The 14729-nt window shown below is 39.4% G+C and overlaps 1 protein-coding gene across 1 annotated transcript; it reads right to left on the minus strand.

The window, feature by feature from the left end:
* Positions 1-353: 353 nt before the first annotated feature.
* Positions 354-11503, minus strand: LOC103771847 (beta-secretase 2-like; the record flags this gene model as incomplete). Its single annotated transcript, XM_008939164.1, has 5 exons — positions 11419-11503; positions 10481-10610; positions 3434-3650; positions 1705-1833; positions 354-488 (listed from the first exon to the last, which is right to left on the minus strand). Coding segments are annotated over exons 1-5 (696 nt in total), but the record flags the coding sequence as incomplete, so codon positions are not given.
* Positions 11504-14729: the final 3226 nt, after the last annotated feature.

Below are 14729 nucleotides of genomic sequence, written 5' to 3' on the forward strand. Positions count from 1 at the left end.
CAATGCATCATCTTCAATGTTTAGATACCTTTGTTACAACTGAAACTAGTCAGGAGACTGAGCCTTTCCAAATTGTAGACTTATTCTCAGCGGACTGTTCACAATTGTAGCTTAGTTCATAATTTACTGAAAATACTGTAAATGATTTTAAAGTCCTCTTTGAAGTGATTTTAGCATGCTTGATGTACACTGTTTCACAGGGCTTGTTACTTTCTTTTAAAGTTACCATGCAGCCTTAATTCTCACAGGAAACTGCAATTCACATCTACTTGCAACTATAAAACTGATCAATCAAGTGTTTTTCTGAACCAAACCTGCATTTTATGTAGACAGAAACATATAATTGCAAATACCTCTCTGCAGTCCAATTCCAGGTTCTGTCCTCCGACCTCCAGTTTGAGAATTTCTACCTGGTAATACCACTCCTCTTTGATTGGTGTGTACCAAATATTACCCCTGTACAGACTCGGTTCAATTCCACCCAGAACCTAAGGGAAAGGAGAATGAAATTCACACACTTCAGAATCCTGGATACTTAGTTTTGGGGCAAGTACAAAAATAAAAGGAAATATTTAATTGTGATATAAAGGGTATCAAAATTTTAATGCAGCACCATTTCTGAGGTTGTTACTGACAAGTTCTTTGTCAATAATAAAGCAGTGTGAAACATCTAGATATTAAATAGATTGTTCTTCAGTCAGACAGAATTCCCATATTGGGCCAAATTCCCATAATCTTCACCTACATGCTCGCACTGATTTTTCTATGAAAGCTCCACTGTTTAAAATAAATCTATCTTCAGTTGTTCAATCTAGGCTATGCACAAAAATAGGACAGAATACTAAACCTGCATACCATAAGTTCACGTTATCAGATCAGAAAAGCCTTAATACTGTTCAAGGACATTTAGTTTTTCTTACACACATCCAAAATAGAATATGACTATCCTATCATTGCTGTCACTATTAGCTTCCATCAAAACTTAGGTTGAAGCTGACTGGGACTGTATCAGACCATCATACTTTGAACTGAACTCACAGAAGTGAGTTCTCTCTTGGGCTTCATCTATCTCAAATGTGTTAACATTTACAGTATGTGACTTCACAGCCAAATAATTATTTGTGATCAACTCCTGGACTGAAATGCTTATTTCAGCATAATTTGGGAACAGTCATTCCAGCTCCTGATACCAAATAAATAATGGCTAATTCTTGGTCCCACTAAAATTGATAGAAAGACTTTCCAGAATAACAATAAGTGCAAGATCTCGTCTTCAGATTTTTTCCCTTTACATGTTGTCTACAAAAAAAGGAAAAAAGCTTTTATTCTTCTCCCCCTTTTCACATCACATAAAAAAACTATTGTAGCACTTTGATGAGTTTGAACAAGCTTACCAGCTGAGTAAGGGACTACTCAGTTTGAGAAAGGTAGCAAAATCTTCCTTGAGTAAATGCCAGAACATTTATATTTTTCTTTATTAAAATTAAACTAGAAATGCAGACTCAAACTTGAGAGAAAAAAAAAAAAAGGAATGGAGAATGAAAATAGACACGCGTTTTGCCTAAGTGCTGAATTTTTTCTTAAAAAAATATAAAACATCTCATATATTTAAACATTAAATTTGGAAAAAGTAGGATAGTCATAGAAAAAAAGGAGACAGATTGACAAAGATGTATCTTCCCTCTCAGATTGACAGATACCCACAAGACTACCTCCGTTGGTACCACTTCCAGAAACAGGCAGCCCAGCACCACACATCTGCAAGGAGAAAATGTTGGGGATCTTTGCCTGCCTCACAAGAGAATCAAAGAACGTCTCCACAGAACTTGAAGGCTTGAAGGTGTTGAAAAACAAAACAAAAACAAAATAAAAATTGCAGAAGCATTTGTTAAAAAGTTTATTTGCAGAAATGAGCAAATCATTCAAACAAGACCACTTTTCACAAGTAAATTGAATTCTGACAACCAGGTGATGAAAATTCTAGATATCATGAGTCATTAAAAAGTCAACATCTGTCATTGTTCTGTTTCTGTTGTTTTTAGAAACATTTTTACTCTTGACCACTGTCACAGAAATCCCTGAAACACAAGAGTATTTTTCAATTGCAGTTTTCAAATTCAAGTACCAGTTTCAGAAAGAAACCCTCACTGATACTTTCTGTTTAGAAAAGGGTTTGGCCTTTCCAAAAGGCTTAGAATGGTCAAATGTAACTTGCCTTTCGCATCTTTCCACAGTTAAAAGGCAGAATTTAAAAGTAAGGATTTTCAGCTTGTAAACAGTTTAATTCTAATGAACTTTCAATTCAATGACCTTTATTTCCTCTTCTTTCTTTTGAAGAATTTCACATCCAAGCATACTCACTTCAGCTGATTACTGACTAACAGGTTCTTTCCTGCACTGCATGTCATGCTTTCCTTTGCAGTTATTAGAGTACTACGGTTTCATTGTAATTCAGATTTCTGTGCAGGAACATCTCATGACAGGCAGAGACCCTGGCCAGCTTGCAAGGTGCCAAGTGCTATTACAAGACAAAGCACAGAGCAGCCTCAGAAGCCAACATCACCTAAGTATTTGGAAGAAGGGAAAAATAAATGCCCTGAATGCACTATTTGCCCAATCCAGAGTTTGAGAAGTAGCTCTCGTCTGTCTATTTGTAAACAGTCTATCACAGCAACTACAGCAGAAGTCAATGCAATGATCACACAACTCTTGAATAAAGCATTTTAATTCCAGAGCCAGCAGGCAGTACTGAATTATTTATTCTAATGAGATATATCTCAGTTTGTCAATTTCTCAGACAGTTGTGTGTAGGTTGAACACTATGACTAAGTAGTATTCCAACTATGTCTTCAGTTTTAGATTATAAGGTTATAAATTTTAGACTATAAATTTTATGTTTTACTTGAAACTTCTACCTGAATTTCCTACCTCCACAAGAACAGGACATGCTAGTTTGTATGTTCATGAAAACACCATAGCTAATATTTGTTCCAAAATTATGCATGTGTGTGCTCCATCTCAACTTTCACTTGATGAATGGAGAATGTCTTAGAATGAACAGCCAAGGGCTTTGCCCAGGAAGTTCATCATCATTGACAAGTCTTGAGAGAGATCACCAGAGCCATTCCACATGCCTTCCACACACATCCAAGAAGCCTTTACTCCCATACTCTGGTACCACAAGCACTGTAAAAACTTATTCATTCCAGAAGAGCTAAAGTCGGAGACTTCATCACCAGAAAAGTAAAGATCCTCACATGGGACTGTGGTACTATCAAAACCCAATTTATTCTTTCTGGAACCAACACAAAGGAAACACTGGTTGGAAGGGAGGTGTCTACTGCTGACAGATCATCTGGTCTCTTTATTTTAATAGTTAGATTTCTATTTATTGCTACTATGAAAGACAACAGCTGGGAAAAGGACGATGTACCTTGGCTAAGGCAGCGTAGGCAAGACCAAGAATCCCATGCCATCTAACCCCTGGTAAGAAGAAATTCTCCGATTCAAGAATGGTAGCAATGTTGATGATGTAGCTGCCATAGATTCCTTTGGGGATAGTAATGACATCTGTACCCAATACACCAGTCCAGCTTCCTTGACTGTATTTAACTGTGACATCAATCCCTTGAGATTTGTATGTACTTGACCTTGAAAAAGAAAAGATACACTTATGTATGAGTTGTTCATTCACAATGCAAGACAATAGAATATATTCAATCTCATTTTTTTCCCAACAAAGAAAAAGTGAAGCCTGCAAAGTCAGTCACATATACTCACAGAAGGGGAAGAGCAGTGAAAAATGGTAATAAAAAAACAGAACTCTTGAGGCCGTGTTTTTATCCTGAAGTCATCAATGACTCAAATCTCCACAATGTGTGTATTTTTTTCTTTTCTTTTTTAATCTAAGGTATTATGCCACCTAGAGCATTGTGTCCCTGACTCAGACTGGTCTATCACTACAGGAGCAATACTCTAACTGGAGATGGAACATATTCAGTTGCACCAGAAACTGAAAAGCTTCTGAATTAAAATCTAAAATTGAAACACCAAGCTAACTGAATAGCTGTAGCCTAATATCTCATTAATACTATTTCAAAATCTGTGTTGGGTAAATTTGGATATTACTGTGTCAGCAGCAGGACACAGGTTTTCTAATTACACAGGTCTATCAGGAAGTAAGTAGACTTGGATATTCCTAACAAATGATTCACTGACTTGGAAAAAGAAAGGAAGAAGTTCCTTGTAGACCAGGGCAGCAAACGCAAAGGAGCAGTTAAGTATGGCAAGTAAAGAAAGGAGAAGAATCCTTTTTAGCAGATTTAAGAAAAAATATTAGAAAAAAACTTCAATAAATTTTTCATTTTAAAATCCTGTACTATAAATACAGTACTCATCTTCCACCTGTATCACCACTGAAAAGTTAGATCCCTTACAATTTATTTTGGTCCCATTCCTCAGCATACAGCTTCCCCTTCTGAAGAAACAGATGATCACACTCAGTTCATTCGAACAGACTTTTTGCTTGACAGCTTCAGAAGCAAATTTAAAAAAAAAAAAAGGCAAGCAAGTTTAAAATGATTTCATAACACCATCATTACATGTGTGTAGAACAATGAAAGTGCAGATGATTTATCAAGTGTGGACTGTTTTACCAACCCAATTTTTATCTAACAGCTGCTCTGACAGAAACAGCCACATAAAGTGGCTGCACAGCCCTCTGTACCTGAGCTCACCAGAATTAAATTGGTGTGATTTTGCTTATTATGGGGAAAAACCTTTAGATGAAAAAGCAGACAAGTCCCATCTATTCAAGCAGACACTTTATCTTGAGGGATAATTTGTGCATATGGACCATGCAACTAATTCTCATCCTAGCTAAGGGAGGGAGGGAGTAGTAAGAGGCCAGGCTTTAGCCCTAAGCAGTTCTTGATACACCCAATGCTAGATCTTTCAAAGATCTTCATGGCTCAGTAGCTTGTAACATCCAAGACAGATGAAATACATGAGATGATAGGCCCCAAAGATTATATTTCAAAATGCATGAATTCCAGACATATTGTTACTACCTGTATCTGCTCACTTCTACTGCTACTGCTGTTTTACCTTTCTGAGTAATTCTGCATTTGTATGACATTTAGACAAAGGGACATTTCTGCTCAGGCAGGGTCTACAGAGCACCACTGTGATACTGCCAGTACATTTTATAAATCAAAATAGAGCCTGAATAATTAGTAACATAGGAAAAAATAGGGGGGGGGGGCAGGAAAAGGAAGGGAAAATACAGGGTTCTCCATGTGGAAAAGTGTCTGGCTGTGCAACAGAAAAGGAAACACCTGAAATCAGAGAGAAAAGTGAGTCCTGGTGGACTAAACTGAAGCGAATCTGCAAATACAGATGGTGCATGACTAACAACAGCAGCAGCACACAGCTCCTCTGTAAGCAGTAACAGCCTGATGGGTTGAGCTGTGGACCAGGACACAGAATGGCTGGATTTGTTTCCCAGCACAGCTGGTAAACTTTCTTGTGGAAAGGCAGGACAAGTCACCTCCTTGCATGCCGTGCCTCCGCTTCCTCACCTGCAGAAATGGGTATGAGGATACTCCCCTCATTTGTAAAGCACACAAATGTTATTTTGAAGAGAAGGGATCATTATATCCTTCAAGGAGAAAAATTCCCCATGTGGGAAGGGATCTTACATAATCCTTGTGGCAGTAAATTATAATCTGTTCTGCAAAACCACTTCTTGCTCCATCATCTTGACTATAATCAGCCTGTGTTTTTCTACCTCATTGATCTAAAGGAAGAAAACTTTAGAGTTTAAAACTAGAGACTTGTTCTGATTGATGGGCCAAATGTTTTAAAACAAAAACACAGCACAAAAAAATTCCAAACAAGCCATTTTGGCTGTGATGAGAAAATAAGAAATTTAACTCTTCCAGCAAGATGAAGTGTACCTTAGCCAGAGGCAAGGAAGAAGGCTTCCTAGATTATGGTGTGGTAGTGACACCATTCCCATCTCCCCTCTCTGTCCTGGTTACTCTCTTCTCTCCAAAGCGGCCAAAAGAAACGTGGTTCTCAATCTCAAACAGTCTCAAGCCTCAGCTAAGAAAACTAGCAATGGGTTCATTTTCTCATGCAGAGCTATTTCTCATCACCAGCATATAGCACTGAACAAAACAACCAAAATAGTATTGCTCATGCCATGCTTCATTTGAAGGAAGCTCAACATGGCAACAGCAAATTCACTATGCAGAAAGTCCTGCTTAACACCAATCTTGCCAAACACATGCAATTCCTTCTTAATTCCATGCTCTTTTGCTCCTCTGCAACAAAGCAGGACTTTAGATTTTCCTGCTTATGCACTTACTTCTTTGTAAGCACCTCTCTGCAGATAGCAATGGCAAAGAAGGGACAGAAAACACCAATGAGCAAACAAATCTGAACAGAAATTTTGATTCCCTCTGTAGTAACAGATAGATGGCACAAGACACATGATTCAGGGCCACTCACTTTAATACAAAGCAAACATGAAAGCTCAACATAAATTAGTGATTTTTAACTGAGAAGTCACATCTAATTTTTAGGGGTTCTGGAACAAGTTTATAATTTACCCCAAATGGCAAACTGTACAGTGTATACAACCAAACTCACATACTGTTTTAAAGCAGCTTAATTTTACTTGCTGATACGTAACTTATTGTATTACCTCAACTTATTACTCATAATTTTCTTACCTCCCTATCTTTTAGAATGATCAACTCCTGAGCAAGTTGCTCTTGAAACTTTAGGTAGTGAGACAGTAGTACTCACACTGAAATAAAACTAAATACTGTTGCTGAATACTGACAGCCTTGAGTATGTCACTCTTCCACGCATGGCTACAGAGGCATCACTGACAATTTAGTTTCAAGTGTAAAAAAACCCTTTATGCTTCTGTTTAAGTAGCTCTTTTAGCATAAGTAGCATGCTCAGCAAAAACTACTTGTTATTTTGAAAGGCATGAGAAAGAAACGTTTTTGCGATTTCTTTTCAGTTCAGGACAAATGAGGCCATTTTCCAAAACCTTATACCTCATAGAGATTTATACAGCATGATCATCACAGCAGACTCAGAACTTCTCAAAGCAAAGTTTTGTCAGAGCCACTCAAAAGCCCAAGCTGTGAGAGTTCATGATAACAACTTTATTAATTTTGTACAGAGAGACCTAGATAATTAAACAGTAGAATTATACGACACGGATTATCTGACACAAAACATCATTTAGCAAGCTAGTTCTAGGAGGCTCTTCCTGAACAACAAACCCTCTGTGTCCTTAGAAGCAAAGATAATGCCTATCCTGTTCATCCTCCTCAATTTCAGACAAAAAAAAATCATGCATTTAATTTTAAATATTGATCATTTGAATAAAATTAAACTAAGAGCATGGCAATGAGGAAATTCAGACCCATCACTCTCTTTCTCCATCACAATATTAATATTCTAATAGGCATACACCTATAACTCAGTCCCATTAACTTAACAAATTGCTAATCCTTCTTTCCCCTCACTTTCAGTTTGTAGTTTATGACTTTCATATGGAAGCACTTCATGACAATATAGGGAAAAATTGCAGGAATGATTTCCAGATGAGGGGAAACCTCTTTATCTAATTTTGAAGCATTCCACCTAGTGTGTAAGAAAAGTGCCCGTATGTCCTTTGTCTCATTTACACATATGTAACAGAACAACCTCCTGGAATCTGTTCCCAAGCACATGAAGAACAAGAAGGTAATTGTGGACACTCAGTGAGGAATTACACAGGCATGGCACCAACCTCATTGCTTTCTACAACAAAATGATTGACTACACAGATGAGGAGACAACAGTGCCTGTAGCACATCTTGACTTCACTCAGGTTTTTGACACGCCATGGCACTCCCACTTGGCAGCTGAGGATGTGGGGCTGAACAAACAGACCACTGTGTGGGTTGAAGATGGGCTAGGCCACTGGGCCCAAAGAGCAGTGGCCATTGGCTCAACATCAGGCTTGTGACAAGCACAGTGCCACAGGGGTTATCAGTGGGGGAAAAATTGTTCAACATCTTCATCAAGAACCTACATAAAGACAGACTGCACCCTCAGCAGGTTTGCACAGGACAGTACTTTAAGGCAAGTAGTTGACATGCTGAAAGTCAGAGCTTGAATCCAAAGGAACCTTGAAAAATGGCAAGACTGGGGCCAACAAAAACCTCCCAGCCTAAAGTTTTGTAGCCAAGAGGAAAAAAGTCCATGCAAGAGGATGGAATGGGAAGCAATTGAAAACAGCTTAAAAGGTCTTGGGGTAATGGTGGACACTAGGCTTAGTAAGAGACAACACTGTATTTGCCAGGTGCATACAGCAAACTGTATGCTAGGCCACATTTAGAGGGCTGTGGACAACATATCCATGGAAGTCACTTTCTCCCTCTGGTCAGGATTGGTGAGACCACATCTGCAATAGACTGTGGCCAGCTGTGAGAACCCAGTTCAGCAGCCATCTGGAGAAAAAGAAGAGTGACTGGCAGAAGGCTACCAGATAGGTCAAGGTCCATGAATACAGGACCTGTGGTGAGAAGCTGAGAGGAGCTAGGCTTCAGTTTTGCAGACAAGAGGCTAAGAGGAGATCTCACAGCAACTTAAACCACCTTAAAAGACAAAGCTGACACAGCCAATTTTTCCTCTGCAGTGTCAGATAATAACACAAGGGGCAACACCCTTGAGTTACATTTTGTGAGGTTCAAGTCAGACAATAGGAAATATTTCCTCCACAGGAGAGTGCAGCACACCACTGAAACACACTGCCCAGAAAGAACATGGACTCTCCACCCATAAAGGTTTACAGGACTTGGCTGACCTGATCTGGTGAGAGCCCTGCCTCATTTAGGGTATATACTATGTGACACAGAGTGGTTTCTCGCAAACAACATGCTTTTAAGTATCCAGCTGATTTCAGTGGGGTTAGCATCCTTCCCAGATGACATTTATTTAAATGTATTTAAAGTATGTAAAACAGAAGAAGCATGGTGTAGCCAGATTCAAACATGCTAAGGGTCACATTTTATTCTGAGCATATTGCAGTATTCCACTAATCCAACCCAAACCGACACTGCTATTGCAATTACTCTGGACTGTAATGGCTTGGGTTTGAATCATTTTACAAACACCCTTAACTCTTCAGTGCCTCAATTTCAAGGTTTCATTATTTACTTTATATCAAAGTTCTGAAAACACAGTGTACACTGAGAACACTGACAAGAGACTGTAACCTTCAAGTGATTTCACAGCCTTTCTCATCACACAGCCTCTACTGTTGCTGTTTCTAATTGTTTATGGTTCTTATGAGAGAGGCCTTGCCCTTCCAGACAAAATAACACCACTTAAGAGAAAAGGCAGAAGGAACTTCTGTGCTTTTAATTCCTTGCAATTAAGTTTCCTCTAGCCACTCCCTATGGAAGTGGATAGCTGACATGCAAAACTCTGCAGCAAGGCAGAAATGGCTTTCAGGTACAAATTATGGACTTTCCAGATCTGTGTCATATCAGAGTGAGATGTGAAATATCTCCATTAACATCTGCATGTGTCACAGGAGGTAAGGCTATTCTAGCAAACAGCATGGAAATACCAACTTTCCTTCCTTTATTAGTGCATCTTATTGGAAGAAAAAAAACAACAACAAAACAACAAAATCCCATGTTAAAATACATAGAGGTAATGATAATGGTCATACTCTCCAGCTTCCCAGAAATTTAAGTATTTTTACCCATATGCTTCAGCTAAAGATAGACACTATGTTTTGAAGTTTACCCAAAATAATTGAAACTAAAGATAGGCAAGCAAGAAGAAAGGAGGGACAGTGATTCAGTCAGACAAAGATGTGCTTGACTGTGAGTAATGTCAGCACATGCTAAACACAGCAAACTTAGTGCGCAACGTGAACCAAATCTACTAAGTTGTATCTTATAAACAATCAAATTCTGGAGGGTCTGTCCAGATCACTAACTGATAAAGGCCAAACTGAAAAACAAATTTGTTTTTGACTAATGGTTTTGCGTTTGGATGAAACGTCAAATAACAGATACAATTACTGAGTTTCAATTTTTGTATTTTAAAAAAAGGGAAAGTATATTTAAACTTTTAATTCCTTTCAAGGCTATTTGGCTAAGAAATTGCCTGAAATTGGTGTGATTTTGCAAACGATTTTTACCATGTAACCTTCTTCCTTGTTCTCCAGCTCTACTCAGCACTTTGCTCAGCTGTGCTGCCATCAGTGGGACTGTTCATGGTGTCAGGCAGAACTTTGCATTAGAAAAGGCCAATGTTACCATTCAGGCAACAAATATCCCACTGTCATGGGACACCACAGAAGCCCTGTGAACTGCCTTACCATCTTCTTTTGTATGGAGGAGAGAGAATTTAAAAGTCATCCTAACCCATCAGGGTGTGCAGAACAGGTACTTACAGCTCGGTATTGAAGTAAGAGGTGACATCAGGATCAGGCACACCTGCTACAGCAAAATTACTGCTCCCAGTGTCAACCAGAATATTTAACTGCCGAAACAGAAGAAAGGAGAGGTGGTTTTCATATCCAACTAAACACACAAACACAAAGAAAAAGTTAATGTTTTTGTCTACGTTCAGTTTTAAAATGGTGAAAGTTGCCCTGAAAAATAAATACAAAGTATCATTTTTGGCAAAGATATACTGCTGCAGTCCCTTCAAAACAGCTGAACATGCTGAAGGGCTTTAAAATAGTCATGTTCCTGGAAAGGGAAAACTCGCCAAGCCCATATTTGCCAAGAAGATGAAGTCACAATTATCTCAAATTTCTTTTAGTCTCAACCCATGTGTCTTGGCGACCTGGTTCATCTGGGACACAGGCTGTATTGCATACTCTTTAAAGCACTATTTGCCTTAGAGCTTATGAGGTTTCAAAGTAGAGGCTGAGTGCAAGTCTGAGCAGAAATTTGCGGAAGCACGAAGCTGTCTTGTGGCTTGCAGAGCATGGGAACAACGCCCAGCTCATCCTGAGGAGCAGCAACCTATCACAGCACTCACTGCCTTTAAATAGGACAGCAGATTTATGCACACTGTGAAAAGCACTGATTGAAAAGTGGCCCAAGAGTGGGTCACTTACTTGGTTATCTAGGAGGATGATTTAGGAAAAAAAAAATGCCTAACAAAACCACATGGAGAAAACAAGACAAATTCTTTCCCCATTTGGCACAGATAACCAGGAGGGTTCACCACAGCTTCATGATGGCTTGTGCTAACACAGAGCAGAAGGTAACAGCAGAGGAGCAAGCAGCTAGATGCAGGATCACTGCTGTTAGTGAGATCTTGAAACTACATTAAACATAGTGTCATAAGCTAATAATTTAAGTCAGTCAGAGACTTTACTGCTACAAAAAGCAGCGGTCACACTTTTTCCATGTTCTTGGCTGGATGCTTCCCAGGGCTTCTTGGCATAAGTGCTCACGCCCATGGGGCTATGATGCAAATCAGATCAGGTTCCTCACCTACAGTTACTGAAAAAAAAAAATAGCAATCTGCCGTATCAGGCAGCTGCTTGAAAAGAGATGGTAGGAGCAGATACTAGAAAAAAGAGATTGCCTCCTTTGGTGACAGTGTGGTCTCAGACTGGCTTAAAACAATTGTGAAATTACGTCCCAGGTTGTAGGGGACACCTGCTCCCTAGAAAAATGTTAAGGAATTAAGAATTTTCCTGCAGAATGGAGTGAAACACAAGAACTGGATTGCCCCTGGTTTAAAGCCAGCTCAAACCTGCCACTTCAGTAGTCCTCATCACTCCTTAAGACATGAGGCAGCTAGGGATCTAGCACTGAAAGTGGATGTGGGAAGGGTAAGAGAGAACAACAGACGAAACGAGTTAAGTGTTCACAAACAAACTGGAGAGACAGGGCTCAGCTGAGAAAAGAGAGTAAAAAAACACGGAGGACAAAGCATTTGGAGAAGATATGCTGAATTCTTCTTTAGTAAGATTAAGACCAACTATAAGCAAATAAAACTGTGAGTTGACATTCAAAAACATCCTCCGTTTGCTCATGGAGGGGGAGGGAGGAGATGGTAACCTTGTTTAACCTAGTTACTATAGCATAGGACTGAGGAGCTCTGAAATTAAAACATGAACACAAAAACAACTAATGATCCGTGGGATTCTCTTCTGAACTGCATATGAACTCTGTCACTGCTGTTGCCAGTCCTAACCACACTAAAAGTTCAAGATTAAAAAGAACCAAACCCACAGCCTTAGTCAAGTTCGTCACTACATCCCAGAGTCTAGATTAAGTGGAGAAAATACATTGAAATTTATTTTGCAACTACATGAGCTAGACACAGATGTTTAAAAACAAAAGGACATCTACAGGTTCACCCGGCTTCAGGAACTCAGGCTTTAAAAGAAAATAAGAAACTCTGAAACATGTCTTGTAATAAAAGCTGAAGTTTGCTACATACTTTATTTCAATCAAAAGCCCAACATTTTTTTCAGCTACCTAACAAAATAAGAACCATTCATTTTTCCCCCTTTCTGGGATAGAAATCATATTAAAAATAAATAACAGAGAGCAGCTACAATGTGCACATCTATCAGGACCAACAAAAGTTGCCTCAAAGGGGTGCTGCAGGGCTTAAATTAATTAGACTTTCCAAGGCAGTCTGTGATGCTTGAGTAATGGGCACTATACATCAGCTGCATAAATACATGTAGGGGTTGCCCTAGCTTCAGTAATATGCACGACACCACACACAGAGGAGGGCTTAGGGGGAAAAAAAAATAAATCCAAACGAAACAAAACCTCAATCACTAAGTATGACATATATGAAAGATATTTTACTCCCACACCTCAAATACAATGTTACCATCACAGAATTCACAAATCACTGAAGGAAAGGGCAAATTTACTACCCACGGTATGGAGGAAATCAACATTTCCAAAAGGAAATAGATATGCCACCCCTCACCAGCCCCCCGCTCCCCCCCCAAAAAAAAAAAAAAAAAGGAAAAAAGAATATACAAAGCTGGGTAACCATGCAAGTGCCAGCCCACTTGGACACGGCAGCATTCACATGACAGATCACTATTGAGGCTGACATTCTCTATCTGCATGTTTGTGCATAATGAGATGCAGGCGGCCAGGGCAGACACTGATTTATTGTAGTCTTCACAATAGTGCCAGTGATTAGCAGCTCCTTTTGGGGTGGGTAAAACTTACTGAGTTCTCTTTCTCTCCTGGCTGCCCTTTGGGTCTGAATTTTCTTTAGTGCTTTCACATCTCATTAAGAACCACTTTCATGTTGTCACCACTGGAGCCTACTTTATTCCATACTGCCTGCTGCCAGTGTAATGGTGCTTCTGGGGGAGCTTCAGGCAAGCTCTGGTGAGTCACAGGGTGGCAGCTGAAGGAGCTATGGGCCAGGGCTGCTCATCCTTCACCATTTCCAGAGGTCAGCCCTGCCCTCTCTCAAAAGACTGTGTGCTCACTCCCCAGCCTCTGTATTTTGGCCACCCAGCTTACTAACCCAAACTGAAATCAACTTGAGCTACGTGCTGTGACAGCTATAGAGTGGTTGTACCTCTCTGTGCCTCTACCTTTCTGTCACGGGGACAAAAGATCATGATACCAAAGCAGAGCCAACAACAGTGGTGGTGTCTACTCCAGCTATCTCCTTGTGAAGCCCCAGAAATAGTGAATCAGAGCTCTCAGAGACAGGTGGGGCAGGTTCCTTAAGTTTATTAGTGGCATCTTGAGTGATTCACTTCCTGTTATCAAGAGTTGATTATTTAGTGATCAACCTATTTTGTCAGGGGTTGTTAGACGAACTCAGATTTTGCAAAAGCCAAGGTCAGAAAAACAGGGCTGAATGAGGCTAGGAAGGAAAAACTGTTCAAAGACTGCTGACTGATCACATGACTAGCATTAAAAACAATGAAAAGCTACTTTCCTTTTGCTGGCACAGAAGGAAAGCCTTGGGTTTGTTGGTGTGGCTGATTTTAATTGTGTTTTTCAAGTTTTAATTTCAGACCTATATAGAAGAAAGCAGGCAGCAAAACCAAAAGGCCACGTATTTTCCCTGAAGGTCACCTTTACCACAGCAGTGAGACATAAAATCTGCACCTAGTATTGCACCTGGAGATTATTTTGCTGGATGCATTTCCTATATGGAAATAGTGCTGTTATTATTAATAAGAGTTTCATAAACATCCTAGCTATAGAGTAGCATCCACCTCTGCCGTGACAAACTTACAGAGGAAATCTGACACTCTAGCAATTGATGCCATTAAGTTGTGCTTATAAATAGAAACAAATCCAAACCTGTTTACTGAAAGTCATGACCACTGAAAGTAGAAGCCACTTTAGACCATACATTTTTCATTTTTTCTACTCTGAAGGGGTAGAGACACTAAAAAAAAAAACCCTAGTTGTAATGATTTATTTCAACTGGAAGTCAAATACATTGTCAATACTTGAAGAAGCCCTCAAACTTTCCAGTGCTTGATTTAGCACTAACATCAAATGGCACTTACTGTATGCTATCCTGCTTCAATAATTTAACTTACCACTACGTCTTTAAAATTTTGAAGCTTTCCATTGTTCAATATTGTTGTATTTTGCTATCAGGTGAAAAAAAACAAACAGGCAAACAAACACCGCCCCCCCCCCCCACAATCCCTTTTCATCTGTCCAATA

This window comes from Merops nubicus, unplaced genomic scaffold, assembly GCF_000691845.1.
Source record: "Merops nubicus isolate BGI_N331 unplaced genomic scaffold, ASM69184v1 scaffold10554, whole genome shotgun sequence".
Taxonomy (NCBI): Eukaryota; Metazoa; Chordata; class Aves; order Coraciiformes; family Meropidae; genus Merops; species Merops nubicus.